Source organism: Cydia strobilella, chromosome 16 (assembly GCF_947568885.1).
Source record: "Cydia strobilella chromosome 16, ilCydStro3.1, whole genome shotgun sequence".
Lineage (NCBI taxonomy): Eukaryota > Metazoa > Arthropoda > Insecta > Lepidoptera > Tortricidae > Cydia > Cydia strobilella.
Genome location: NC_086056.1, coordinates 4605357 through 4633333, shown reverse-complemented (window position 1 = coordinate 4633333; position 27977 = coordinate 4605357). Strand labels below are relative to the sequence as shown.

At 36.9% G+C, this 27977-nt stretch overlaps 2 protein-coding genes across 2 annotated transcripts in view; one reads left to right on the top strand and one right to left on the bottom strand.

Annotated features, from left to right (window-relative positions):
• Positions 1-27977, bottom strand: part of LOC134748361 (ATP-dependent Clp protease proteolytic subunit) — a 249647-nt gene that overhangs the window by 208962 nt on the left and 12708 nt on the right. The window lies entirely within an intron of this gene.
• On the top strand, positions 12789-27968 carry LOC134748358 (uncharacterized). Its single transcript, XM_063683137.1, has 8 exons — positions 12789-12939; positions 16685-16708; positions 17034-17239; positions 18810-18939; positions 19147-19311; positions 19971-20149; positions 26326-26432; positions 26940-27968. The coding sequence occupies exons 1-8, from the start codon at positions 12894-12896 to the stop codon at positions 27046-27048; spliced, it is 966 nt and encodes a 321-aa protein (XP_063539207.1). The 5' UTR covers positions 12789-12893; the 3' UTR covers positions 27049-27968.

The following is a 27977-nucleotide window of genomic DNA, read 5'->3' as shown; positions in this document are numbered from 1 at the left end:
CTATAAAATAATATATGCAACCATATTATGAAAAGTAAGAAATTTCTGTGTGTAGCTTCCATTGTTATAGCCAAATCTATTTAAAAAGGCGCAAAATTCATACATAAGCCGCGCTGGTCCGTCAAGGTGCCGGCGCGGCACGCGGGAGCCTATCGCAGCATTCGTATCTATCTATACCTATAGGTACCTCGCCCGGTCGCCCCGTCCCCCGCTCAGCTTTGTAAGCGCTGCTTGACTTTTCTTGTCATTCATTAGTTTGTTTACCGTGCACATACATTAGATGCCGATATTACGTGAAATTAATGTAATTATGACTTTAAAATGAGTACAAAATGTTTGTTATGTGGACTGATTATTTGTAGTTACTTAGTGGTCCGAGAGCTGGTAGACATTTTGGAGTAGGTCCTTGAGGCAAGCTGAAAATTTGCCTGATACTTCTCCTATCATACCCTAACTCAGCACTGGAGGTCTGGCTGCAGGGTAGTGGGGCTAAATCAACCCTTATATTTTTTAAGATTTTTTAGGGCTCCAAAAAAGTTCGTGAGGCAATCTGTAATTTTTACAGGTTGAAGTTAAGTATCTAAATAGTCACAAAAAAATAAGCCTGAACATTTGGTCGGGTCTTTGACCTTGCCAGAAGATCTAAAAAGTAACGTATGGCACTTACTCGTACGCAAAATTAAGTTTGTCTACTATAGCAATTGTATGCATTACAAAGTTATTTTTGTAGTTCAGTAAATTAAAGACTACTAGGTAGGATGTACAGTCAGCAATACTATTCGCTTAGCACCGTTGCATACAAACTTCTTTACAGGGGTGGTATCTTTTCTCTGCAGCTGACTGTACAATGTGATTGTAACTATGACGATGGTGTATATTTATGATGTATGTTATTTATTGTGTTTTTTGTATCTTACTTAAGGGCTTCTGTTAAGGGAACGAAAATTTGATTATTTTTGCGCTACAACGCACGGTTTAGGACATACAGCCCTGTAAATTTTTTTTTTGTTTTTTTTTCTATTTGTTTATTTAATGTTTATTAAGGGTCCACTGCAGGCGAACGAAAATGTTTATAATTTTGCGCTACGGCACACGGTTTAGGAGATACAGAATTATAAAGGTTTTTTGTGTTTTTTTTTTAATATATTAATTAAGGGTTTCTTAGTGGAACGAAAATTTGATTATTTTTGCGCTCCGTCGCACGGTTTAGGAGATACAGCCCTCTAAAAAAAAATTTTTTTTTTTTCTTTTCTTTTTAAATGTTAATTAAGTTGAACGAAAATTTTATTATTTTACGCTACGACGCTATTATTAAATTATGTTAGATTTTGAAATATTTATATTAAATATATCTACTTATATATAAAGTTGAAGTTTGGTTATGGAATTTTATATTATATAAATATACAAAAAAAGAAATATAGGGCTGTATCTCCTAACCCGTCCGTCGTAGCGCAAAAATAATAAAATTTTCGTTCCCCTTTAAAAACCCTTTTAATATACAAAAAACACAATGAAACACAATAAGAAAAAAAAACTCTACACGGCTGTATCTCCTAAGTAGTTTGTAGTAAATTAAAGACCACTAGGTAGGATGTACAGTCAGCAATACTATTCGCTTAGCACCTTTGCATACAAACCTATACAGGGGTGGTATCTTTTCTCTGCAGCTAACTGTACAATGTGATTGTAACTATGAGGATGGTGTATATTTATGATGTATGAGGATATTTCTATTAAAAGTTATGTTAGATTTTGAAATTTTTATATTGAGTATATCTACTTATATAAAAATTTTAATTTTTGTTTATGGAATTTTATATTATATAACATACAAAAAAAAACAACAATAAAAAATATATATATAGGGCTGTATCTCCTAAACCGTCCGTCGCAGCGCAAAAATAAAAAAAAAATCGTTCCTTCTTTCAATATACAAAAAACACAATAAATAAATAAATAAATATTATAGGACATTCTTACACAGATTGACTAAGTCCCACAGTAAGCTCAAGAAGGCTTGTGTTATGGGTACTCAGACAACGATATATATAATATACAAATACATAGAAAACATCCATGACTCAGGAACAAATATCTGTGTTCATCACACAAATAAATGCCCTTACCGGAATTCGAACCCAGGACCATCGGCTTCACAGGCAGGGTCACCCACTAGGCCAGACCGGTCGTACAATGAAACACAAAAAGAAAAAAAAATCTTTGTACGGCTGTATCTCCTAAACCGCGCGTCGTAGCACAAAAACAATCATCAAATTTTCGATCCACTTTAAGAAACCCTCAATTAATATTTAAAAAAAAAAAACAAAAAAAAACGAAAAAATCTTTATAAGGCTGTATCTCCTGAACCGTGCGTCGTAGCGCAAAATAATAAAATTTTCGTTCAACTGCAGTGGACCCTTAATTAACATTAAAAAAAAAGAAAAAAGGAAAAAAAATCTTTAGAGGGCTGTCTCCCGTCTTCGTTCCCCTATCAGAAGCCCCTAAGTAACATACAAAAAACACAATGAAAACATAAAAGAAAAAAACAAAGAAAACAATCTTTTTATAGGACTGTATCTCCTAAACCGTGCGTCGGAGCGCAAAAAAAGTAAAATGTTCGTTTCCCTCTAAGAAACTCTTTTTTAATATGAGAAAAAACAAAAAAAAAACGAAAAAAATGTTTTTGTCTGTCTGTCTGTTTTTGTTTGTTTTTTCGAAAAAACAAAAAAAAAACGAAAAAAATGTTTTTTCTCATATTAAAAAAGAGTTTCTTAGAGGGAAACGAACATTTTACTTTTTTTGCGCTCCGACGCACGGTTTAGGAGATACAGTCCTATAAAAAGATTGTTTTCTTTGTTTTTTTCTTTTATGTTTTCATTGTGTTTTTTGTATGTTACTTAGGGGCTTCTGATAGGGGAACGAAAATTTGATTATTTTTGCGCTATAACGAAGGGTTTAGGAGATACAGCCCTGTAAATATTTTTTCTGTTTTTTTTAAATTTAAATTTTAAATGTTTATTAAGGGTCCACTGCAGGCGGACGAAAATGTTATTATTTTGTGCTACGGCGCACGGTTTAGGAGATTCAGCCTTATACGGATTTTTTGTGTTTTTTTTATACCTATATTAATTAAAGGTTTCTTAAAGTGGAACGAAAATTTGATTATTTTTGCGCTCCGTCGCACGATTTAGGAGATTCAACCCTATAAAGATTTTTTCTTTGTTTTTCATTGTGTTTTTTGTATGTTAATTAGGGGTTTCTCAAAGGGGAACGAAAACTAGATTATTTTTGCTCTACAACGCACGGTTTAGGAGATACAGCCCTCTAAAGATTTTTTTTCCTTTTTTCTTTTTTTTTAATGTTAATTAAGGGTCCACTGCAGTTGAACGAAAATTTTATTATTTTGCGCTACGACGCACGGTTCAGGAGATACAGCCTTATAAAGATTTTTTCGTTTTTTTTTGTTTTTTTTTTTTTTAAATATTAATTGAGGGTTTCTTAAAGTGGATCGAAAATTTGATGATTGTTTTTGTGCTACGACGCGCGGTTTAGGAGATACAGCCGTACAAAGATTTTTTTTCTTTTTGTGTTTCATTGTACGACCGGTCTGGCCTAGTGGGTGACCCTGCCTGTGAAGCCGATGGTCCTGGGTTCGAATTCCGGTAAGGGCATTTATTTGTGTGATGAACACAGATATTTGTTCCTGAGTCATGGATGTTTTCTATGTATTTGTATATTATATATATCGTTGTCTGAGTACCCATAACACAAGCCTTCTTGAGCTTACTGTGGGACTTAGTCAATCTGTGTAAGAATGTCATATAATATTTATTTATTTATTTATTGTGTTTTTTGTATATTGAAAGAGGGAACGAATTTTTTTTTATTTTTGCGCTGCGACGGACGGTTTAGGAGATACAGCCCTATATATATTTTTTTTATTTTTGTTTTTTTTTTGTATGTTATATAATATAAAATTCCATAAACAAAAATTAAAATTTTTATATAAGTAGATATACTCAATATAAAAATTTCAAAATCTAACATAACTTTTAATAGAAATATCCTCATACATCATAAATATACACCATCCTCATGTTACAATCACATTGTACAGTTAGCTGCAGAGAAAAGATACCACCCCTGTATAGGTTTGTATGCAAAGGTGCTAAGCGAATAGTATTGCTGACTGTACATCCTACCTAGTGGTCTTTAATTTACTACAAAAATAACTTTGTAATGCATACACTTTGTTTAGTAGACAAACATAATTTTGCGTGCAAAAATAACTGCGATGCATACGCTTTGTATAGTAGAGAAACTTAATTTTGTGTGCAAAGATAACTTTGTAATGCATACAATTTGTATAGTAAACAAACTTAATTTTGCGTGCAAGTAAGTGCCATACTTTTTAGATCGCCTGGCAAGGTTAAAGACACGACACGACCAAATGTTCTGGTTTATTATTTTTATGACTATTTAGATACTTAATTTTAACCTGTTAAAAATACAGATTGCTTTTAGAACATTTTTTTGAATTTTGTGAAATATTATTTTGCACGCGTCTAGCAAGGTTAGGTTACCCGCTAGCCCGTTGATCTATATACCGTTGATCTACCTATATATCAATACCGTTTGATCGCTGCCTCGGCGGCGCACAGCGCGGCGCGCGCGAGCATGCCGCGCGTTTGAAATGTAACGTAAATATAAGCACGGAATGCATACGTATCAGTATTTAGTGACGCACAGATTTTATATTTCTAATCTTTTGTGTGGGAACTAAGATCATTGTCATAACCGTTTAATATTAACTCTACAAACTTTAATTCAATATTGGCTATACTGCTTAACCAGAAATCAATATCTAGAGAAGCACATTGTCTACATTTCTAATTTTTTACAAGTATAATAAGCTGATCCATAATATCGTAATTTTGCAATATCAGCTACTCTAATTCTTTATTTACAAAATAATTCATGTTTTTAAGTTCACCAGAAAGCACATGTTCCAGATTTCTAAAAACCGAATATTGTGTATAAATTAAAGTGGTATTGAATATGTTAAAGTTTTTTGTAACTTTAATTCTATATTTACAAAGTTATTAGCAGAAATTAAAATATTTCAATATATCCGAACGCTCACCCTAAAAATTTCTAACTTTTTACGAAAGCCTTATTTAACATGCTAACAATGACATATCGAAAAAGAAAAAACTTTAATATTATCAAAACCCATTTTTGTTCCACCGCTGGTCTACAAAGTACCATTAGGATTTTCCTTTAGTGCGTCATGTCATGAGGAAAACAGAACTGTCCTTAAAGCTACAGTATGTGTCTCAATTTTAATTCAAATAAAATTTAAGAGTCCCCAGCAAGCTCGGCCGAATTGCACCTTCCCATACAAACGTAGTTCCGCTCTCATTTTAAAACTACGTGTTGGATTGTGATATTTGTGATCGTGTGAAACTTTGCACATATAGGTACAATGACATGAGGTATACTAGGTCTGAAATTAGACATAGACATCATTTATTGGTAATTAGTTTATATAGCTCCAGTTTATAAAACAAACGAAATAGAGCAGAAACAAGTTTTGTATGAGAAACATAAATTCGCTGTATTTTTTTAACTATGGTATTTGAAGCTACATAAACAAATTACAGACATAGATATACCTTATCCTATTGTAAGTACAAAGTTTCAGAGCAATCTAGCTAGTCGTTTTAAAATGAGAGCGGAACTAACGTTTGTAAGGAGAACCGAGCTTGCCGGAGACCCTTAAATCATCGGAGCCTTGTGCTCATAGGTACACATTGGTAATTTAGTTGGTCTGGTTTCCGCAACTTGACAACTGGTGTCTAATTTGCATGAAGGGGGTGGGGGGTGGGTAGTGCAACCAGATCAATTCCTCAAGGAATCCTATCAAACCTTTGATGTTGGTAGGACCTCGGGATGATCTCTCGGATATCCGAGATCCGAGATGTTTTGCCCTGTATGGAGCCACTCCGCTGCATTCCAACACCACATGAAAGGGCTCTTCTGAATTTTTTCATTAGTAGATATTTTGACATCGACCTACAATCCAGTAAACAGAGCACATATTTAAATAATTATATTTTTCAACGTCTTTAATAGTACAATACAATACAAATCTTTATTGCTCACCAATATAAAAAAGACATGACATACAAATTAAGCACTTAAACTATCGTAGACAACAGGCGGTCTTATCGCTAAAGAGCGATCTCTTCCAGACAACCTGATAGTAATAGGTATTACTTACATAACATTTTCTAGCACGTTTTGGGCGAAAAATCGTATGACATTATCGTAGGTGATAATGATTGGCTTTGATTATTTCATACCTAACATAGTCTAGTTTGCATAACGAGATATTTTCTTATTGAGTTACATACGATACCTAATCTTAAGTTTTTGGCGTAAAACTCATACCATGTAAATAGCCCTTATAGCCGTCCGTCCATTGCATATGTTGCAGTCAACAATATCCAGTCAACGGTGCCAAGCCCGCGGGCGGTGGCGATTTGCCAAATTAACAATAATGACTATACATAGTGCGTGCTCAAATATACCTCTATTATACGAATGGCTAATGGCTTTCTGGAGTACCTATAAGAAATTAGACTAATCACTCTTTTTTGTTTGTTTTTTCTCTTTGCTAATCCCTGCCACACTTATGTTTGTAGGTACCTACTCTGTCTAAAAATATTTTAAAACAATCTAGCAAGCATACTTTCCATTACTTAAAAGCTTCAAGCTTCCTTTGACATCATACGCCATAAGCGCGTAAGCATTTATACCGCATTTTTGGAGTTATAGGCCTACCGTTAAGGTACAGTAAGCTACAGAGATAACTGAAACCCCCCTCCCCTTCCCGCCCCTGTATAGAAATTTATTTGAAGGGGGTCAACTATCTCCGTAGCTGATTGTACATCACTTTTCTGCAATAATTTTACTATAAAAGCAACCTTAAATGATATATATCTCAAGGAAATCGTTTCGGTAATCAAAGAGAAACAATGGGACTTGCTATGAACTAGAAGCGCTCAAATTGTCGAAACATCCTATAAAATTTCATCAAAACTCCATCAAGCTTATCCAGGATTTCTTGTTCAAATTACTTAACATCCTGACGAAGCGAGAAACAAAACAATGGCAGTATTTCACAACACTCCGAAAGGACGCAGTTGTACGAATGAATAATTTTCATCATTTAAATGTTTCTATTTCGAGACTTCCGTAATTTGGAACCCCTGGAGGATAATATACCGGAGTAATATCCGGTCCACATAGTGACTACAGTTGGCATCACAGAATAATTTAATTTGTTTAGTATAGAAACTCGAAAATGGAACGGTGTATTAATTAGGTACATTGTTTCAGTATTTACATTAATTGATTTTGAATTTGTATTTGACGAAATAATTAAGACTTAAAATGGCCTCTCCTTCAGGGAGAAGGAGGCGTGGTAATAAACTCCATGGGTTATCACTCACCAGCCCCGCTAGGAGATTTTTAAAGAGACTTAAAATTAGAGATATACTAGCTTTTGCCCGCGACTTCGTCTGCGTGGAATTAGGGTACCTTAATTCTTAAACAAATCTGCTTTTGAATACATCCTTTTTTCACCCCCAAATTGGTCCACACTATACATTTTCACTCCATTTTTTACACCCTTAAGGGATGATTTCGGGGATAAAATTATTCTATATCCTTTCCCACAGCTCAAACTATCCCCATACCAAGTTTCATCTAAATCGGTTCAGCGGTTATTGATTCCCCATACAAATTTCCACCCCCCTTTTCACCCCCTTGAGGGGTGAGTTCTGGGATAAAAAGTATCCTATGTCCTTCCCCGGGACTCAAACTATCTGTATACCAAATTTCAACTAAATCGGTTCAGCGGTTTAAGCGTGAAGAGGTAACACACAGACAGACAGACAGACAGACAGACAGACTTTCACATTTATAATATTAGTATGGATTTGCATTTATTTTACATTATATTCTGTTTTTTTTTTCTTTGTTATTATTATTTTATTCAGACGCGTTTTTGGAAAAAATACAAACGTATTATTTGATCGGTAATTTGTCCTTTCCTTACTCGTAATTGCCAAATAAGACAAGGCACAAAGGACTGTGCGTAGTCGGCATCAAATAGATAGTGACGGCCAATCTGTCCTAATATATCGGAGGGCAGCCTTATGGTAAAAAATGTATTTTACGATATATTTGGCCCCTTTGATCATCCTTGTCTATTTGATGCTGATTTTACCTATGTATTAAATACTCCGGTATAGGGTTTACTTTTTTTGATACCATTCAAAAGGAAAATTGAGTGATACAAATGAAGGGCACCTTTTTTTACCATTCTTCCTCCCAAGGGAAATTGCGTTCCTCAATTGTGAAATGTAAATTTATATCTTTCATTGTAATCTTACGTTAGCGTAGGTACTTATGTACGTTACGTTACGGTCTTACGCTAGCGTAGGTACGTATTCTAAAACACAATGAAACAAAACACACAAACTTACTTAAGTAGGTAAGTTTTTCTGTGTTGTTTTGTTTTATGGTTGAATAAGTACCTAAATTAAGTACCTATTAAGTGCAGTCTCATCGAGAACCAGGAATCACGCGCTATGAGTTTCTAAAACTTATAGCTTTACCTAATAGCATACAAACTTCACTTTAACATTCTAAAAACACACACACACACACATTTCTTTGTCTAACATTTGTTTTAGCTTATAGACATGCCATTCAAGGTTCGGTTTTAAACACCGCCTTAAGTTTAGCTTACAGTAAATAGGTAGGTATTAACGCTAGCCGGCGTGTCTTTCGGATTAACGAATCCCAAATCGTCACAGTTTAAACTCCTCTTGGCGTGCAACACTTAGTTTTAACTCAATTATAAGAAAATTATATAGCATTGAGTGTAAAATTATATAGCATTTAGTGTACTTGTTGTTTTTATTAGTTTATGTACCTATTGTTCACCGGCGTTTCAATAACATTCTCCAGCATCAACACGTAATAAGTGGTGGCCTCTGTCGAACTAAGTCTTGCAAACCCTAACCTATAACCGGCACAGGTTCCAGATTTTCATACGGGCTTCACAAACCCGAGATACCATATATCCGCACGACAACCCGCAGATGAGGCTGTAAATCATAAAATCCCCGCAGTCTGCACATAAATAAAGCAGATCCATTATATAACGCGCCCCGCCGAGCAATCCACGGACGCGCGGCGCCTGACACTTTACTGCGGGCACTCGTTGCCGCAATATGTTTTGCAGGCGTTTATTTTTAAATATAAAGCACTTAAAGCAGTATGGCTATGGCGACATCGCAGTCATGCATGTTTGTTGCATTCACTGCCAGTGCCAGCGCAAGCTACGCGCTACGCTTGCGGACGACAGCGTATTTTTTCGCTTTGTAGAGAATCCGCATAGAGGGTCGCTGGCAATGAATGTGTTTACGGATTGACAACGTGATGTTGGGATAGATATAATTATCTCGCTTTGCTCGCTCGGCTCGCGCGCTGTTTGTACGCAGTTCAACCTGACACTCCTCCTCGCTTCGCTCATCGTCGTACCTAACGGAGACCTATTTTGGTAAAGAACAACCGGCAATAGCTACTAATTTAATTTGTTAAATGTATGATCATAATTAGTATGTATAATTTGGAAGTTATATCTGTCATGTAATTATTATGTTATAAATGTATATTTCAAATATATTTATTTGTAATAATTACTATAAGTTATGTAAAAATTAATTAGCCAATATAACCTTTATATTATATGTATATGTTACCTTGACACGACTCGTAATGTATATCGCGCGCACCAATAAATGCGAGTGAGATGCCTAATCATACGACTCGCATTGCTTTCGTGCGAAACAATCAGCGACTGTATAATTCGATTAGGTAGTTTTATTATTCGATTAAGTACTTTATTTTAAGATAAGTTTTCCAAGTAAGTATCAACAAACTCCAAAAGTCAGAACACATATCAATGCTAGTGATCTGAGGCCTGTTTCACCACGGTGACAATTGACAGTGGCAATTTCCTATCCATTTCTGGGTCGATAAGTAACGACGGCACCTCTAGTACCGACCGACCGGTACCGTCAATATAACTCTACATTCCATACGTCAATATTTAGGTGAATTGTCAATGTCAGACGTCAATATTGTCAGCGTGGTGAAACAGGGGCTAATATTTTTGAAGCGTAGATGACAACTGCACGAGTAATCTTTTCAAATGTTTGAAATTGCTGTATTTGCTGTTGTTAGTAAATTTCCTCTATTACATTCAAGTAATATTCCGTGGCGCAATCGTCTGCGAGCTAACCGGCCAATCATACAATTTTTCCTCACGTGTTGTGCTACTACTACTACATGCCGTCGTTAATATCAATATTATTGTATTATGAATATTATGATAAATGAGATCCCTTTATTAAACCAAAACATAAATCTAAAACACCAACCATGACCTAAATCCAGCGCAGGATTCGTCGTATTATGATATGCTATCCTAGGATATAGCTGAGTAGCTTTGTCCCGTACAAACACGAAATTCTGGATATTGCAGGTATAGAAGTTTTTTAATTTTTCAGGTAATGACAACAACATTAGATATTGTTGTTGTCATTACCATTACCTAAATTACAAAAGTATTGTTAAACCGGTTAGGTTTGGTTCGACACTCCATTCGGCAATAGATTGTATTACTTACATACATACATATAATCACGCCTATTTACCGGAGGGGTAGGCAGAAAGGCACTTGCTGCGATCCTGACATACCTTTCGCTTCCTTCACTTTCATAACATTCCTCATACACGCTCGCCGGTTTAGGGTGCTCTTGACCTGGCCTTTCTTCAGGATACTTACAATAATTAATTACCTATCTTATAAAAATAACATAACATGCTTACTCAATTTATCTATTACCACTAAGTTTAAGTTAAGAAACGCATAAAATAAAAATATATGTTGTTACGGGAGGAGAATGCCCGTTTAAAACTAACCCACTGGGTTAAACCCAGTTAAAGCATTGTGAATTAAGAAATGCATACCGTAAACCGGGGTTACTTTAGGTAATCTATTTTAGAGTTTGACACCATTTTTTAACGATCCTAATGAACGTAAAAATAAATTTCTCTACTTTCAGCCTGCCAAATAAAAAAAAATATGGACATATTTTTCCCAAAAATAAATAAAAACAACGCGATCAAAGTTATATTAAGAAAAGGGGTACTTTGAAACACCACTTTTTTACTGACAATCTAAAGATTCTAAAGTAAACCCGCTAAAAAGCCCGTATAAAATAAAACATATTAAATCGGATAAGTACTTTTTAATTATTAGTACTTTTCTAATTATTTTCTTACCATCGCACTTAGCATCAGGTTTATGAATTGCAAGCTTTTCCTTTTCTGTAAATATGGTCTGTGTACCCGGGTTTTTGATATTTTGCCCTTTATTGTATAATGTATAATGTTCTAAAAAATATTGTATAATGTTCTATAAGAAATCTTGTATGCTTTCGATGCGGCACGAACAGAGTTTTTGCCCGCCGCTATGTCTGCGAGGTACTATTAGTTATTCTGTGCTGCGAGTGCGTCATTGAGGTAGTACTATTAGTTATTCTGTGTCATCAAGTTCTTCTTCTTGGTATTTTTTTGTAGTCTCGCGACACGATCATTTTTTTGTAATATCTGGCATGGTTTCTATAAAAGACAATGTACATTTTTTTTTATAAAATTATTACCCTGGTGACTTCAAACTTGTATAATAATAATAAAAACTAAACAAAGACAATTTCCACCCAGAAAGTTCATTCTATATAATAAAATAATTTTAGAAATCGGATGAACCGTACCGGAGATCAAGCCCTATAGGTACATACAAACTTTCAATTCTACTACCTTTACTATAGACTCACAAACGGTACCTATTTATTATATAAGTATTGAAAATATACGTGAAAACATCGGAAGTTGCCAAAAATAATTCCTGTTGTTACTTTGATCATTTGATCAATTTCACCACGTATAAGTGATCAAAGACTTCCCTAATACCCATGGATTCCCCGGCTATGTGCGCATGTATAGGTTGTCGCATTTAGGTTTATTTTTTAAACTCACGAATAAGCACTGATTAACGTAAGACACCATAAAGTTACATGTCACATAGACACAAGTACAGTCAGTTTTTCAGCCAATAAAATCAGGAAGAAAAGCGGACCTACCATTTATATTTTTATTTCTGGACGAAAAAAAACATTACTTGCGCACCCGCTCTCTATGCAGTGAAGCAATTATCAGTGTTACCAATAAAGAAAATATAATAAATGCTAAGGTGTTTTTCAACTCGTTAAAACAAGCACTTTAGTAATGGATGGAAGTTGTTATCAAAGTCGACCCACAGATCAAAGTAACGGTAATACAACGCTTATAAAACTTTTACATTGTTGGTGTTATTACAACTCTACTTCACCACTGCTTTACTCCTATTTGGTAAGCCACTTATGGAAAAATCTAGCATCATCTACTAGCTTCCATATCCCAGTTAAGTATGATTTCCCAACTCAAAAAAAGAAATCACTAACTGCTAGGAAGCTCAATTTGTCTCTCAATGCCAGCCCTAGATTCCAAGCCAAAACGTCACATAAGCGTCACAATAGAGATGTTTATACGACAGTTAGTGCTATTATTGTAGTGTACTTAGTCACTTTATCCCATTATGACTGCGCGTCAGTTCGTCCATTCTCGCGGAACGGGACGGTCTGTACGGATATTTCAATTATTCGATCGAACAATCAAGTAATAAAAATCAGTAAATCGAATCGAAAATGAGAACGTTACTAGCCGTATTGGCGTCGGTGTCGTTGGTTCGTGGTAAGTTTACTCGTATTATTTACACCCAACTGAATAAATAATGACACTTTTAATCCAAAATACATCGTCGGAACCTTTTTGGTTGCCTCTGCAATATTTATTACTATAGCATGCTTAACTCGTCCGCGTCTTTCCTGTAGAATCTAAAGTTAATTTTTATCGCTACACCCTTACAGGCGGGAAACATTTTTTCAGTACTTGAGACTCAAAAGAGACAGGATATATACCCTTATGTACCTACCATGCAGAGTCGTTAACTTTTTATTATATAGTATTGTCCACAACAGTGACCTTTTTCTAAAATGTTATTGACCCTGCCAACCCTTTTTATCAATTGGGTTTTAGACAATTTCAAGAAAGGGATTCTTAAAATCTAAATAATATCTCGCTCATCGTCTTAAAGTACCTGTCGTAGAACCTTCAGTGACAGAACCCGCAAGTGTCATAAAAACACTAATCATTGCTATTTCCTCACAGACGCAACGATTAAATATTTCAAATCATTCAAAACTTCGATGCACCATAAAACTACCCCGTATAGTCAACAAACTCTCAGCTATGGAACTGAATAAGTAATAGTATTATCATACAGAACGGCCACGCACCGCCCCGCCCCGATTCGAGTTACCTCGCCCTTCGACAGCAGATTGACGAGCTTTTGGCGAACGCTCAGTACTGTTTTTAAGCAACTTACACACACAATGACGCATGACGCGTGTACAGACGTGCCGTTCACACATAGAAACGCGAGCGATTTTTTATGTATAGCGTGTCCACCCTGTGGCTATGGTCCTACACTAACTTGATTGATTTTTATTTGACGGGGTTCTGGGGCAATAGTTTTTTACAAAGGGGCAAAGTTGTTGTTTATCCACTCGTGCTAATATTGATACCCGAGCAAGCGAAAGATTCCAACATTGAACCACGAGCGTAGTGAGTGGTTCGAAAAATGTAACCTTGAGCGTTGCGAGGAATTTTTCCCATACAAACGTGAACCACCCTATTGTGGACCATAGTTATATTATAGGACTATAGTTTGGTGGTTACGGTACTTAAATAATAGTGGATATACGTACCCAAAACGAGATTTTTCCGGACAAAAACTTTATGGCTATAAAGCCCGCCACAGTCTTTTGTTACATTAACGATGTAATCGAGCTGGCATACACCTGACTCCTCACGCTCCTCACAATGGATGATAAATGGTACATCCATTATTTCGCAGAAAAATCCATACTAAAATACATATTATAAACGCGATAGTATATCTGTCTGTCTACCTCTTCACGCTTAAACCGCTAAACCAATTTAGATAAAATATAGTAAGTACAAGTACCTATGGAAATAGATTGATGCCCGAAAAAGTACAATAGGATAGTTCGTAGGGTTCCGTACCCAAAGGGTAGAAAAGGGACCCTACACTAAGACTCCACTGTCCGTTTGCCCGTCTGTCTGTATGTATGTCTGTCCGTCTGTCTGTCACCAGACTGTATCTCATGAACCGTGATAGCTAGACAGTTGAAATATTCACATATGATGTATTTCTGTTGCCGCTATAATAACAAATACTAAAAACAGAATAAAATAAATATTTAAGTTAAGGGGCCCCCATACAACAGACGTAATTTTTGCGTAACGGAACCCTTCGTGCGCGAGTCCGACTCGCACTCGCGCACGAAGTTTGTTCTAACTTTTTTGTTCTAACTGACAGGCCGATATCGTCCGGCCGACTGATAGTCAGTGCCCAGTGGGCCCCTTTAGACGTTGACTGTCTCTGTTCTCTCTGTTATTGGCAATCGGAAACTAAACTAACTACCTACTAACTAATCAGCCAGGTAAATACAATCATTGCGCAATGGACCGTTGATTTGACAAAAAGGGACAAAAGAAATCAATCAGTTCACTGGTTACCCTTCTCAAGGCTAGTAAATACGAGCGTAGAACTACCTATTCGTAATAAAACAAAGTATTGGGTGCAGGCCTAGCACAAGAGCGGCGCGACAGAATCTCGGCAACGAGATAGGCTACCCGTTTTCTCACTGTATTATTTAGAGAGGGACGGGTAGTCTATCGCGTGGGCGAGATACTGTCGCTCCTGTGTTAAGCCTGCTGAACATTAATTAGATACATACATACATATAATCACGCCTATTTCCCGGAGGGGTAGGCAGAGACCACGTTCCATTTGCTATGATCCTGACATACCTCTTTCGTTTCCTTCACTTTCATAACATTCTTCATGTTTGTCAAAATTTTGTTGATAGGACCACTAATAGTCTAACCCGTTCGTATAAAAATACCGCAAATCGATGTACAGGTTAGCCGTTTGGCACACACATACTAGAGGCCAAAACAAAATGTTTGACCCGCAGTTCCTAAAAAAATTTCGCTGCCCCCCCCCCCCCAAATTTTTTCTTTAAGATTTTTTTTAAATATTTTTCATGTGTATAATTTTTCAATATTACAATATTGAGAAATTTAAAAATAAATCTAAATGAAATTATTTTCAAAATTGCTTTCTTGGGGTTCGATATCAAGATATTACGTATCTTTTGTGGTATATTGTACAAAGAAAAATCGATATGGTATATCGTATCTGAAGGATACAATCTTGATATTTTGTGTCAAAAACTAAACAAACTATACCAACTGATGAAAGGCGCAGTTAAAGGGTTAAAGAGGTATTTCCCGTTCGATATATGGATATTACGTATCATTTTATGATTAATATGTACCGTATCTGCAGTATAGTTCCATAAGTCTCGTGAAATAGGTATTGAAGTAGAACTGTGTCACTTTGTAAAATTGAAAAAAAAAAAAAAAATTGTTAATGATATTATTTTCATAATTGCTTTCTTGTAGTTAGACATGAGGATATCACGTATCATTTGTGGTATATTGTACTAAAAAAAAATCTGCCATATTGTGTCTGGAGGAGCCCAAACTAGGTATGTTTCGAAAATTCTTTTTGTTTTAATTAAAAAAAAATGCCCGAAATGTAATGATGTGATATATTTTTAGAATCGCCTCAAAAAGCCCTTTCGTATGATACCACACTCGATAGGTTTTGGAATTATTTTTTTTCCATACAAAAAAAATATGTTTTACCACTTTTGTTTCGACCTCTAGTATGCGTGTGCCAAACGGCTAACCTGTACATCGATTTGCGGTATTCCTTTGAAATTGGGGCCGAGCGGCTTTCGCTTTAAGCAAAGTTTACAAAAGTAAAGATATGTTATATACTTATAAGTCGGCGTCCCCATTCAGATTTAACGATTTGATATGGCTTTGAATTGGTTTAGATACGACCTTGACTATCGTCTTGGTGATTGGCGCGTGTCTCACGCACGACTTTCACTTTACGCATGCACCAAACAAAACATATCAGCGTGAGAGATCATCAAGATCATATCAAAACCAGTTCAAAACCATAACAAATTGTTAGTCTGAATCGGGCTCCTACATGTTGTTCTTCCAAAATAAATAGTTATGTAAACAAAATAATACCTTAACTTCATAAAAGTGGATATACCTAGGAACCGACGCGACGAGATAAAATAGTAATTTTGACCTTATGTATTTTTTTATATTACGTTATGAAGTTGAAATAGATATCATACACTGAGGAAAAGTGACTGATAACTGAAAAGTCCACCGGAGGCCGAGGCGGGAATCGAACCCGCGGATTTATATCAGGTATAACGTGTTTATAATAGTTAGCTAAAAACTGCATTTTTTGTTACAGGTATTGAATACGATGGTCTTCGCGGTAAGTGTGGTGTAGCAAAATCCTTAGTCATTTTCGACAGCCAGGATTCGCACGCCTAAAGATCACATTCGGAATTTAACTGCAGCTGCTTTACTGTTGCGGCGTCGTTGTTGCTAACTCTGTATCTGACAATTTCTTTAATGAATGAATGACGGAATGAACGACATAGGGGCGGCAGTACAACGCTGCAACAGTAATGCACTGAGATCCGAGCGTCATCTTTATGCTATATTAGCATTGACATTTGAAATTTTTGATCGAAAATTCTGCATTATACCGCTTGGCAACCAATGCATCTTCACTAACACTGATAAAAATTACACAGTCAAATTCGGCTGGTCAGACGCGCTGGCTGACATGGAGTACTTCTTCAAGATCCCTCGCACCAGCAAGGACGCGGAGACCGAAGGTTGGAGACGCACGGAGCGTCCTCCAGGACCGCTGCCAGAACTGAGGATGTACTGTCCTCAAGGCCGGACTGTTTGCCCCCTGTTTGACGCGGGGGGGTTCGTTACTGGGCTACAGATTTCTGTGAGTGATAACTTGATAAGATTAAAAAAAAAAAATTAAGATATAGATAAAAGCCTACTACATGATACGAGTTTCGAAGGTTGGAGATGTACTGACCAAACCAGAACCGCTGCCGGAGCTGAGGATGTACTGTCCTCAAGGTCGGACTCTTAATTCGCCCGCTGTTTGATGCTGGGGGCTTGTCTTCTGGGCACCATAAAGCATGAAGGCAAACTGGGGAGCATCTTATATTTTGTTATTGTTATTGTTCCCAAATAAATACTTTGTAATTTAAAAACGTAAGACCTTTTTATAGCCGGCTAACATTACATTTAGATATATTTCACCAAGGGCAAGAACATAATGTAATGACATCAGTCCTTAGTGTCCTTCCTTACACAGACTGACCCTCGCGTCAGGGCTCATTCTGTGAATTAGATAATGCGAGAGTGGGTTGAATTCTAAGAGGATAGTAATATACATTCTTTGTTGTTCACATGATATCATGTTATAATAAATTTAAGTTTTAAACACGTTTCGTCATACGAAGAGAAAACACCTAAAATATCGATGTCAAAATTGTTTACATTTTTTTTTTATGAAATAGGAGGCAAACGAGCAGACGGATCACCTGATGGTAAGCGATTACCGCCGCCCATGGACACCCGCAACACCAGAGGGGTTGTAAGTACGTTGCCGGCCTTTAAGATGGGAATACGCTCTTTTCTTGAAGGTTTGAAGGTCATATCGGTCCGGAAATACCGCAGGCGACAGTTCATTCCACAGTTTAGCTGTGCGAGGCAGGAAGTTTCTAGAGAAACGCACAGTTGAGGACCGCCAACCATCCAAGTGGTGAGGATGGTAATGTTGTCGTGTAGGGCGATGGCGAAAAGAAGCGGCAGGTATTAATCCGAACAATTCCTCGGAGCACTCCCCGTTATACACGCGATAGAAAATGCAGAACGAGGCCACATCTCTACGCAGCGCCAAGGAGTCAAGCCGTTCCGAAATACGCTGGCAGTCGACAATTCGAGTCGCTCTTCGCTGGATGCGGTCCAGAGGGAGAAGCTGGTATTGGGGTGCCCCTGCCCATAGATGAGAACAGTATTCCGTGTGTGGGCGAACCTGCGCTTTATACAGCTGTAGGCGGTGGGCCGGCGTGAAATACTGTCTCGATCTGTTGAGCACACCGAGCTTTTTTGAGGCTAATTTGGCCTTACCCTCTAAATGGCCGCGGAACTGGACTTCACTCGAAATGTCGACGCCGAGGATTCCGATACTGGCTGCGGCAGTCAGGGGAGTGCTCTCAAAACGAGGTGACACGACAAACTCTAACTTTTTTGCGGTAAACGCGCAAAACTGTGTCTTGGTAGGGTTAAAACGGACTAAGTTTAGTCGACCCCAATCAGAGATTTCTTACATTAATGGATGGAGATTACATTAATGGATCTGCAGATATCGCTCGTGCAGCCGGACCCAAGATGATAATCATTTATTGACAAACTTAAATTCAAATAAAAGCAACAGGGAATGTGCATAGGATAGGAGGAGCCATTACATTAGTTAAACTAATGACTATGTTCCGTTCCAGTTGCCAGTGGACGAGTACGAGTCTCTGGCAATGAAGCCTGAGAAGAGGCTAGTAAAGTGGCGAGCACCCGCGCTGGAGGGCGAGCCCTCAAGAGACTACTGGACCCTCACGCAGTACTTCGTCTCTGAAGGTACTAGTAACTGTATGTGCCAATAGACGAACTCCTCTGTAGCCTGATGAAGTGGCGAGAAGAAAATGCCATACTAATTATCTGCCATTACTTCTACAGCACTTCCACAAATTGTACCTTCAAACTCGTTAAATTAATATTATCTACGTGCTTTAGATGAAATTTGGATATGTCAATACAGGTACTCATGTATTTACCTACTTTCAGAGTCTCTGAAAGCCGGAGCAGGCCCACAAGTGGAGAACGGCGCGACTCTCCAAGATGGCGGCGTGTGGGTGACAGGGCTGGACGGAAGACTGATGAGGATCCCCAGCACTGAGGCCGAGCTCAACAGCACATCTTTTAAGAAACAGAACTGCATTCCTAACATGGGTCAGTACCTAATGTCTTTTTTTTAAATGTCTCGAACCTAATGTCTCGCAGGCGTATGTGAGCAAGATAACGCTATGTATGTCTGTAGGGCTGACCCGCTAACACACGGTCGCCGCACTAGTATGAATTGAGTATTTATTTAATTTTTTATCAAATTTTCATACATTGCAAAGTAACTTTGCAATGCTTATTGTACCTAGGCGGATGCCGTAGCAGGTACCTACGCTACGTTGAACTCAGCGAGTCGAGTATTGCTTTTATGAAAATTCCACCATTCCCTTACATTGACGTGCAGTCGAGCATAAATTTAGTAGAGTAACAACATAAAATTAATACCTGTAAAATGGCGTTGTAACATAGATGCTTACAGCAGTTAAGTTAGAATTGGGTCGCCTGAGCTTATTATTAGTGCTCATATATTTTTATTGAAGACCAAAACGCTTCATATTCGAGCCATATGCTCCATCCATGTTTAGCTCACAATCAGCATCATGTGAACCACAAAGCGTAAGCAAATAATCTGGGCTCAGATTTCATCACTTTTTTAAATATTGAGCAACATGGCTTTTTTTCTTATGCAGGTTATGATTTCTCTCTCCCTGCTCTCTCCATAAGCTCTGAATAAGAACCATAAATTTTCAATAACCTTTCTCCCACAGGTACGCACTACTACTACAACATGACGCCCGAAATGAAATGCGAAGACACTCTACCCTGGTTCGCGCTAGTAAGCCAGGGCGATTTGATCGGAACCGGTTTCCAGATATTCGGTCGAGTTGGACGCCAGAAGTACCGGGATTGGTTCGAGCGCCCGCCTGGCGCGCGGCAGGGTGCTGAGGTAAAGACTAGTATACCTGACAAGGTTGTGAGGCTTGTAAACCAGGGCCAGCTGACACCGGCTTCCAGATCTTCGGCCGACTAGGACGCCATAAGTACCAGGATTGGTTCGAGCGCCCGCTCGACGCGAAGCAGGGTGCTGAGGTATAAACATCCTATTAGTGTGAAAGGTACTGTCTTCCATATTTTAGAACGATTGTGAGGTCAAAAGTATTGCCACTGGTTCCAGCGTCGCACGCTTAACAGAGCGCTAGGAAAGGTATGTCAACACACTTAGGTAAAAACGACACATTATGAACAGTAACTTAACCTACGTAATATCATGACACGCATATCATGATATCTGAATATCACCACATTATTGTACATCAGGTTCTTAAAGTGTGGGAGTCAAGAACGTGACACGCGTCACGCATATCATCTTTGAAAATTAAGTCACAATACAGATTGAGAACCGCTTTCTACATTATCCTTTATTTTAGCGTAGGACGGGCCAGCAATCAGGGATTATACTCTATGTGAAGAAAAATGATCCTTTCTCGTCGACTGCGTGCTAGATTGTGCGGAAACTATTCTTTGAACATTCCAACCACTTACAGAGTTCGGCGTCTTGACCGCTCGGACCAATAATATCAACGCCATAGACTATACACAATATTTAAATATTACCTACTGTCGGACCATCTATTTTCCAAAAATAAAATATATTGTTTCTTTAACGGTACTGCGTATGTACTTTATTGCTGTAGGTATTAGGTATCAATTAAGTACACAAAAAACACAAAAAGACAAAAACGAAAACAAAGAATACTTCACAAAGGATCTAGGAAATATACTGGCAAAACTTAAAGAATAACCATTAGCTTAATTTATGTAGTTGTAATTATATTTTAAATTACTCAATATTAACAACAAAACGCGCGAGTTTAGTGACCGCGCACATACGAGTAATCTCATGTTAGAGATTTAGCACACAAATGTATAATAGATCTAAGCACTTTTTCTTCTTGAAATAAATAGATTTAAATTTTAAATTAAAAAAAAAATTTTACTTGAAAAATGGGGGCTAGCTCGGCGCTAGATGGAAGGGTGCCCAGTAGGCTGGTAGCATTACCGAGCTGTATAGCGATACCAATTCACTAGGCAAGGAAGGAACCAGCCCTCTGATCACCCGTAACATCAGTGAGATGCTTCGCTAGCTGCCAGAATATTAAGGGCATTTTTACTTTTTTTCGAAACTCTATTAACTTTTGGGTTATCTAATCAGAATCACGAGGACTATCGATTTAAAAAGAAAAAAAATATGCTCCCAAAAAATGACAGTTGTAATTGTAACGCATTTTCACAGTATACATTTTGTATGAACCGTTACAAAACTGACACCCAGAATTTGTAAGAAAAACTGGGGACACCTTTTATCTTTGCCAACAGTAATCGTGATTCTGAGTCTAAATAACCCAAAAGTTAAAAGTTAAGTTAAGGTTTTTCGATAAAAAATAATGCAACTTTTTTATCTGAAAATGAAACTGAACTGCTTTAAGCAGATAATATTAATACGTAATTGTGCGTAAATTACAAATACATATATAAATATGTCAACACATACGTACTTGATTTAATTTTGAACGGGAGGCCTGTGAAATCAGAATCGAAATCGAAATCTCATAACATTAATATAATTCATAATGTGTACAGTCAAGGGCATAAATAATTTCCAGTTTCAAAAATGTACGCTCTTAGACAATGAAGTCGTGTTCACATATTTTTGAGCCATTGGTCTGGATCGATATTTTTGCCTTCGACTGTACACTGGTTTACCGAAAGACAATACCGCAAGTACGCTTTCGGCATAATCAGAGTCAAAGCTAGGCAAAGCCCTCCTGCATAAACATTAGGGATGAACATTGACAATACAGGAATGTTCCCATACACTCGCGGGAAACTAACCTGAATATGGAAAGCCGGAGATTGAATTTCTATTTTCTGGAAGTTCTGAGGCTAGAATTCCCTACTATTATAATAATGTATTATAAATGCGAAAGTAAGTCTGTATGTCTGATATCTCTTCACTTTTAAACCGTTGAACTGAAAATAAATGAAATATTTATTACATGAAAACGGAAATAACACATACCTAGTCTTAACATAAAACTAATTAAAAACTAAACTTAATCACTAAACCTAAATGTATCTATCTACACTTAAATATAAATATAAACTAAATATGTATAAATAACTACCTACTGAAACCCGTCCCGGGCTGCCCCCGACGCAATGGTGCCCATCACGCTCGCTGCGTTGCCGCGTTGGATTGCGATGGACAGCCTTTGCATCAGGAAAAACCCGGAGCGAGGGTCAATGCCCCTTTCAAGTAGGCGACGACCCAGCTCCCGGAGGAAAAACTTACGAGCACCAGGATCCCGAAGTCTCGACAGCGAGGGGGACCAATGAATTGATTTAGATATAATTTGGTGTGGAGATAGTTTGAGGTCCGATATTGTGTGCCGCAAATTTCAAATTCTCAATAATTAAATATTATGCAAGCCTACCTAACCGCCCTAACCGGCGATAGTCCGACCGCAAGACCAAACGCCGAACCACATCGAAGTTGGATAGCTCGAAAGGCAATATTTTGCATGTGTTAAAAGCACTACCCATCTGTCCAGTCAAGCAAACACGATATAGGGTATAGTTTTTTCCCCTTACTAGCTCGGAAAGTTGTCTTTTATCCTTCAATACAAGCGGGGCAAAACGCGTTTTATCCACTAGTGGGGAAATAAATTTGACCTTGGATGGAGCGTGTTTAAGTAGCTTGACAGATAACAAAACGTAAATCGTTTATGATAATGATTCATTCGATATTAATTATCATTAAATAAATGGTTTGAGAATCTAATGAAAAATACCAAATTTAGCTTCATTTAATGATTTTAAGTCATAAACCTTAAAATTCCATAAGAAACGTTTGTTTTATTATAATGATGTTAAATATAATTCTGAACGCACAAGTTGAGTCGATGCAATTTCAAAACGCATCGTTGACATTTCATACGTCAGAAATGTCAACATTGTCAACAAATTTTTACTAAAAAACTTTTCTCACCGACTCGCGTAAAAATACACAACTTCCAGAGTTTTCTGTTATAATATCGTAAAGAAATGAGTGATTCCAGTGATGAAGATGATCTAACGCCTGTGGATGTTGCATTTTCCTCGCTATAGTGAGGTGAAAAGTTTTGTGTTATACACGGGCGCAAATGTATTTTACTTCTCGTGTGTTGAAACACTCGCGGGTAAAATACAACTTTGCACCCTTGTATAACAAATAACTATTATCAATCATTATCATCATTCCACTCAGATCAATCGCGGAGATAAAATAATATGAAAATTGGAACGGAACAAAGGAATTATGTTATTATTAATGTCATTCTTACTAATGGTATCTGGTGAAAAACAATTTTTTATAAACTTTTACCGTTTTTATAATACAAGGATGAGATTGCCTATATTTTACATACTAATAAAAACATTACTTACAACATGTTCCTAAAGTAAAAATAAACAAATAACGTTAAACAAAATATAGAAGTTAAACATCTGGATATAACTTCCTGTAGATAAAATTACATTTTTGTGAATTATCTCCACATTCAAATAATAATGTCAGCTTAGGACCCCACCATAAAAGAACCTTAATTAGGGACACGTTAAGCCCAAGGGCACAATGCAAACGAACGACAAAACCTTTACAAATGGAAAATTAAAGGAAAACCCTTTGCCCTTTGCAAAGCTGGAGATTTAACCAAAAAAAGCATCCTCTAAAAGTCGTAAGTCACAACTTTAGTCGTCTTATTTTATACATTTTTGACGAATAAATTTACTATTTGTAAAGCTTTTTGCAACGATGTAACCTGTAAGACCCATTATTGGTCAACTAGCAAAAATCCCCGAATGCTAACTCAGCAAATCCGCTTTGGATAATTGATAAAAGGATAAAATGGTTAAAAACAGATTGAAAAAGAGGTAAACCGAAAACAGAGGTAAACCGAAAACAAGATGGAAAGATTGCTAAAAGATATGATTGGGTGCAATATAGCTTGGAAGAGAGAGAGAATAAAAATACTTCTCAGATAATGATAAATTACTGAAATGCTAATTTAGGCAATAAAGCCGGCCAAGTGCGAATCGGACTCGCGTTGCAAGGGTTCAATTAAAAGGTTAGGTTTAATATTATAAATTACAAAAAATATATATTTGAGATTGTCACAATGAGCTCTTTCATTTAATATGTTTGAAAAACTTTGTTTTTTAGGGTTCCGTACCTCAAAAGTAAAAAACGGAACCCTTATAGGATCACTCGTGCGTCTGTCTGTCTGTCCGTCTGTCACAGCCTATTTTCTCCGAAACTACTGGACCAATTGAGTTGAAATTTGGTATACATATGTAAGTTTGTGACCCAAAGACGGATATGTAACGTAAACAAATTAATTTTAAACACGGGAGCCACTTTTGGGGGGTAAATAAGAAAATTAAAAAATAAAGTTTTTCAAAATATATCGTGTTACATGTCAAATGAAAGAGCTCATTGTGAGAATCTCAAATATATATTTTTTTATAATTTTAGGATAAACAGTTTAGAAGCTATTCAAGAAAATAGGCAAAAAATTACCATTCCCCCCCCCCCTTTATCTCCGAAACTACTGGGTCTAAAATTTTGAAAAAAATACACAAAATATATAGATCTTTACCTATAGATCACAGGAAAACCTAGTAGAAATGTGCAGTCAAGCGTGAGTCGGACTTAATTATTTAGTTTTTGATCCGACCCCGAAGGGTTTTTTAAAGATATTTCACTCACGTTTCACATAAAAAATACATTGTTTAAATTGTGTAATGTACGGAACCCTTGGAACGCGAGTCCGACTCGCACTTGGCCGGATTTAATTATTTCAATTTCATTTAACCCCTTCTCTCATTTAAAGTGGCCCCCATGTTTAAAATTCATTTGTTAATGTTACATGTCCGTCTTTGGGTCACAAACTTACATACGTGTACCAAATTTCAACTTACGGAGAAAATAGTTCTGTTTTTTTCTTTTTGAGCTACGGAACACTAAAAAAGATTTTTTAATACAGTTGCTCAAAAAGTGCTACTTTTCGTGGCTGTTAAGCGTGCGGAAAGTTGGTTTTCGCGAACTAGTGCTTTTTACTTTTCCAATTTTTTTAAATTTATACTTGTTTGGAACAAGTATAAATTTAAAAAAATTCTAGTCGAATAAAAGCTAGAAAAACACCTCTTCATAATGTCAATGTCAGTGATGTCACAGAATTAATAATAATATAAAAAGTTTCGAATTCCATTTCTTAATACTTGTTGCTTTTCTTATTTTTTCGCAACTGTATTAAAAAACGTCGTTCGATACACGTGCGGATATGTCATTCTTGACATGACATGACATACTTTCCGCACTAGCATCGAAATGTACTTTGTACTATTGTTCCTGCTCCAGATTAGGGCAGACTTTTCTTAGATCTTAGACCAATCGTTTTTTTAAGAGTCGATGTCCATTACCTCTGGATAGGAAAGACAAATAGAATCGTAACATACCTATCATCTAGATAATTTTTTAATTTCCAAATAGGGTAGATTCCTTAATAAGTGGCTCTTTAAGAACTGTCCTTGAATCCTATTTTTGTAGGAATTACTGCCTTTAAATAAGATAAAAAATGGCTGAGCATTTTATGTTGTATAGTTTATTCTATTTCATCTATTGTCCGAAACCGGATTCTTTGCCAAAGCCGAAACCGAACCTTCAGCCGAAACAGAACTTTTATGCCGCAACCAACTGAAACCTAAACTGAAATTTCGGCTCAACACTTAGTTAGTTAGTTTTACTGGGCATTTTCCGCAAATCGACATCCCAATGTGCCTATTTTGCGTGAAACGAGGTAGCGCTACTCTAACCACCCCAGCTCCTCCACGAAGCCTAGCAGTCTTCAGGTTGCTAGTTGCCTCCTTCAGTGTACATGGATTCCCTAGGTATTTGCTCCTATATAATACACTTCTACCTGTTTACAGTCAAGGAGAATATGTTTTGTTGTTTCTTCTTCTTCCGTGCACGCTCTGCACATGGGCTTGGCTCGACACTTAATTCAACACTTAATTTAATTTCAGCTCACGATCCCGTTCGCCCCTCCGTGCCTGTACGAGTGGGTGTCATCGTACGGCATCGTGTCGATGCACATCTATTACGTCGACAAACCTTGGACGATTAAATGCCAGTAACTATTATTTTCATTTTGTACATAATAATCAAAGCTAATAATTTATGTAAGTGCGCCTACTTACCACTGACTACGCCGATTTGCACCTCGTAGCATAGCTGCGCCAGTATTTTAGAAATGTTACTTATATGTACTGATAAATGAATTAGAAAGAGACTTCCGCTAATATTATTAGTCACATGTTGTTATGCAATCGGCCCCTGGGGCCCATTTCTCGAACGGTTTTAGTCTAATATTATTAGTGTGTTGTCATGGCATACGACTTGACAGTTCGTGGACTAATCATATTAGTCTAATACCGTTCGAGAAATGGATCCCAGGGGCCCGTTTCTCAAAAGCTTGTAACTTGTAATACAAGCGGTTTCACTTTTTGGCTGCTTTTGTTCGAAAGGGACTTCCACTTGTATTGCAAGCTACTACTTGTATTGCTTTTGAGAAACGGGCCCGAGTTATAATATGATTGTTACCACGTTAATATCTGATTCCCACACTTACGATTTTCAGGACAGGTGACTCGGTGAAACCTGCGCCGGCGCTGGACCGGCTCATGTTCAGTGGCTACCGGTACGCGAGCCAAGTTGCCGATGAGGTCAAGAAGCTCTTCAGTGGATAACTATTCGAATAGCGCAGTGGTTCCTAACCTTTTCAGTACTGTCACCCCTTTGACTAACTAGGGAACTCGATTTTATCCCTCCTCCATAATCTTGCTTATCTTTGATTTTGAACCCCGTATTTCCGCTCTCATTTTAAAACTACGTGTTGGATTGTAATGAAGCTTTGCACATACGATGACATGAGGTTTATCTAGGTCTGAAATTAGTTTATACCTATAGCTCCAGTTTATAGTTAAAACAGACGAAATAGAGCAAAAACAAGTTTTGTATGAAAAACTTAAATTCGCTGTATTTTTGTAACTATGGTATCTGAAGCTACATAAACTAATTACAGACATAGATATACCTTATCCTATTGTAAGTACAAAGTATCAGAGTAATCTAGCTAGTCGTTTTAAAATGAGAGCGGAATTACGTTTGTATGGAGAACCGAGCTTGTGGGAGACCCTTAATCATTTAGGTAATTTCATTTTTTTCCAGTGGATTACGAATAATCTGTATCTATCTAATCAGTAGGTATCTGTTTCTTGGAAAATCCTAAATCGAGTGTATGATAAAACAAAACACCATTGTAAACTTTTATTTTAATCTTACCGATCTCTTAACGATAGAACATTTAATTATTCACTGTGCATATATTTATTTGTGCACTGAAAATTTGTGCCTTTCGGATGCTAGAAAACCTTACCAATATTATTATTATTACAGAATGTGAAAGTTGCGGAAAGTTTCCAAAAAGTTGGAAAAGTTCACGGAAATTTCAGAAAATAATCACAAGAAACAAAGGAAACTTTCATTTTAGAATTGTAAAATTTCGATTCCCAATCAAAAATATCGGAAGTTTCCGTATATTTTCCATGTGGTAATTTAGCAATTTTGGAAACTTTCCGACGGCACATCAATAAATATTATACCTGTTTTTGTTTTT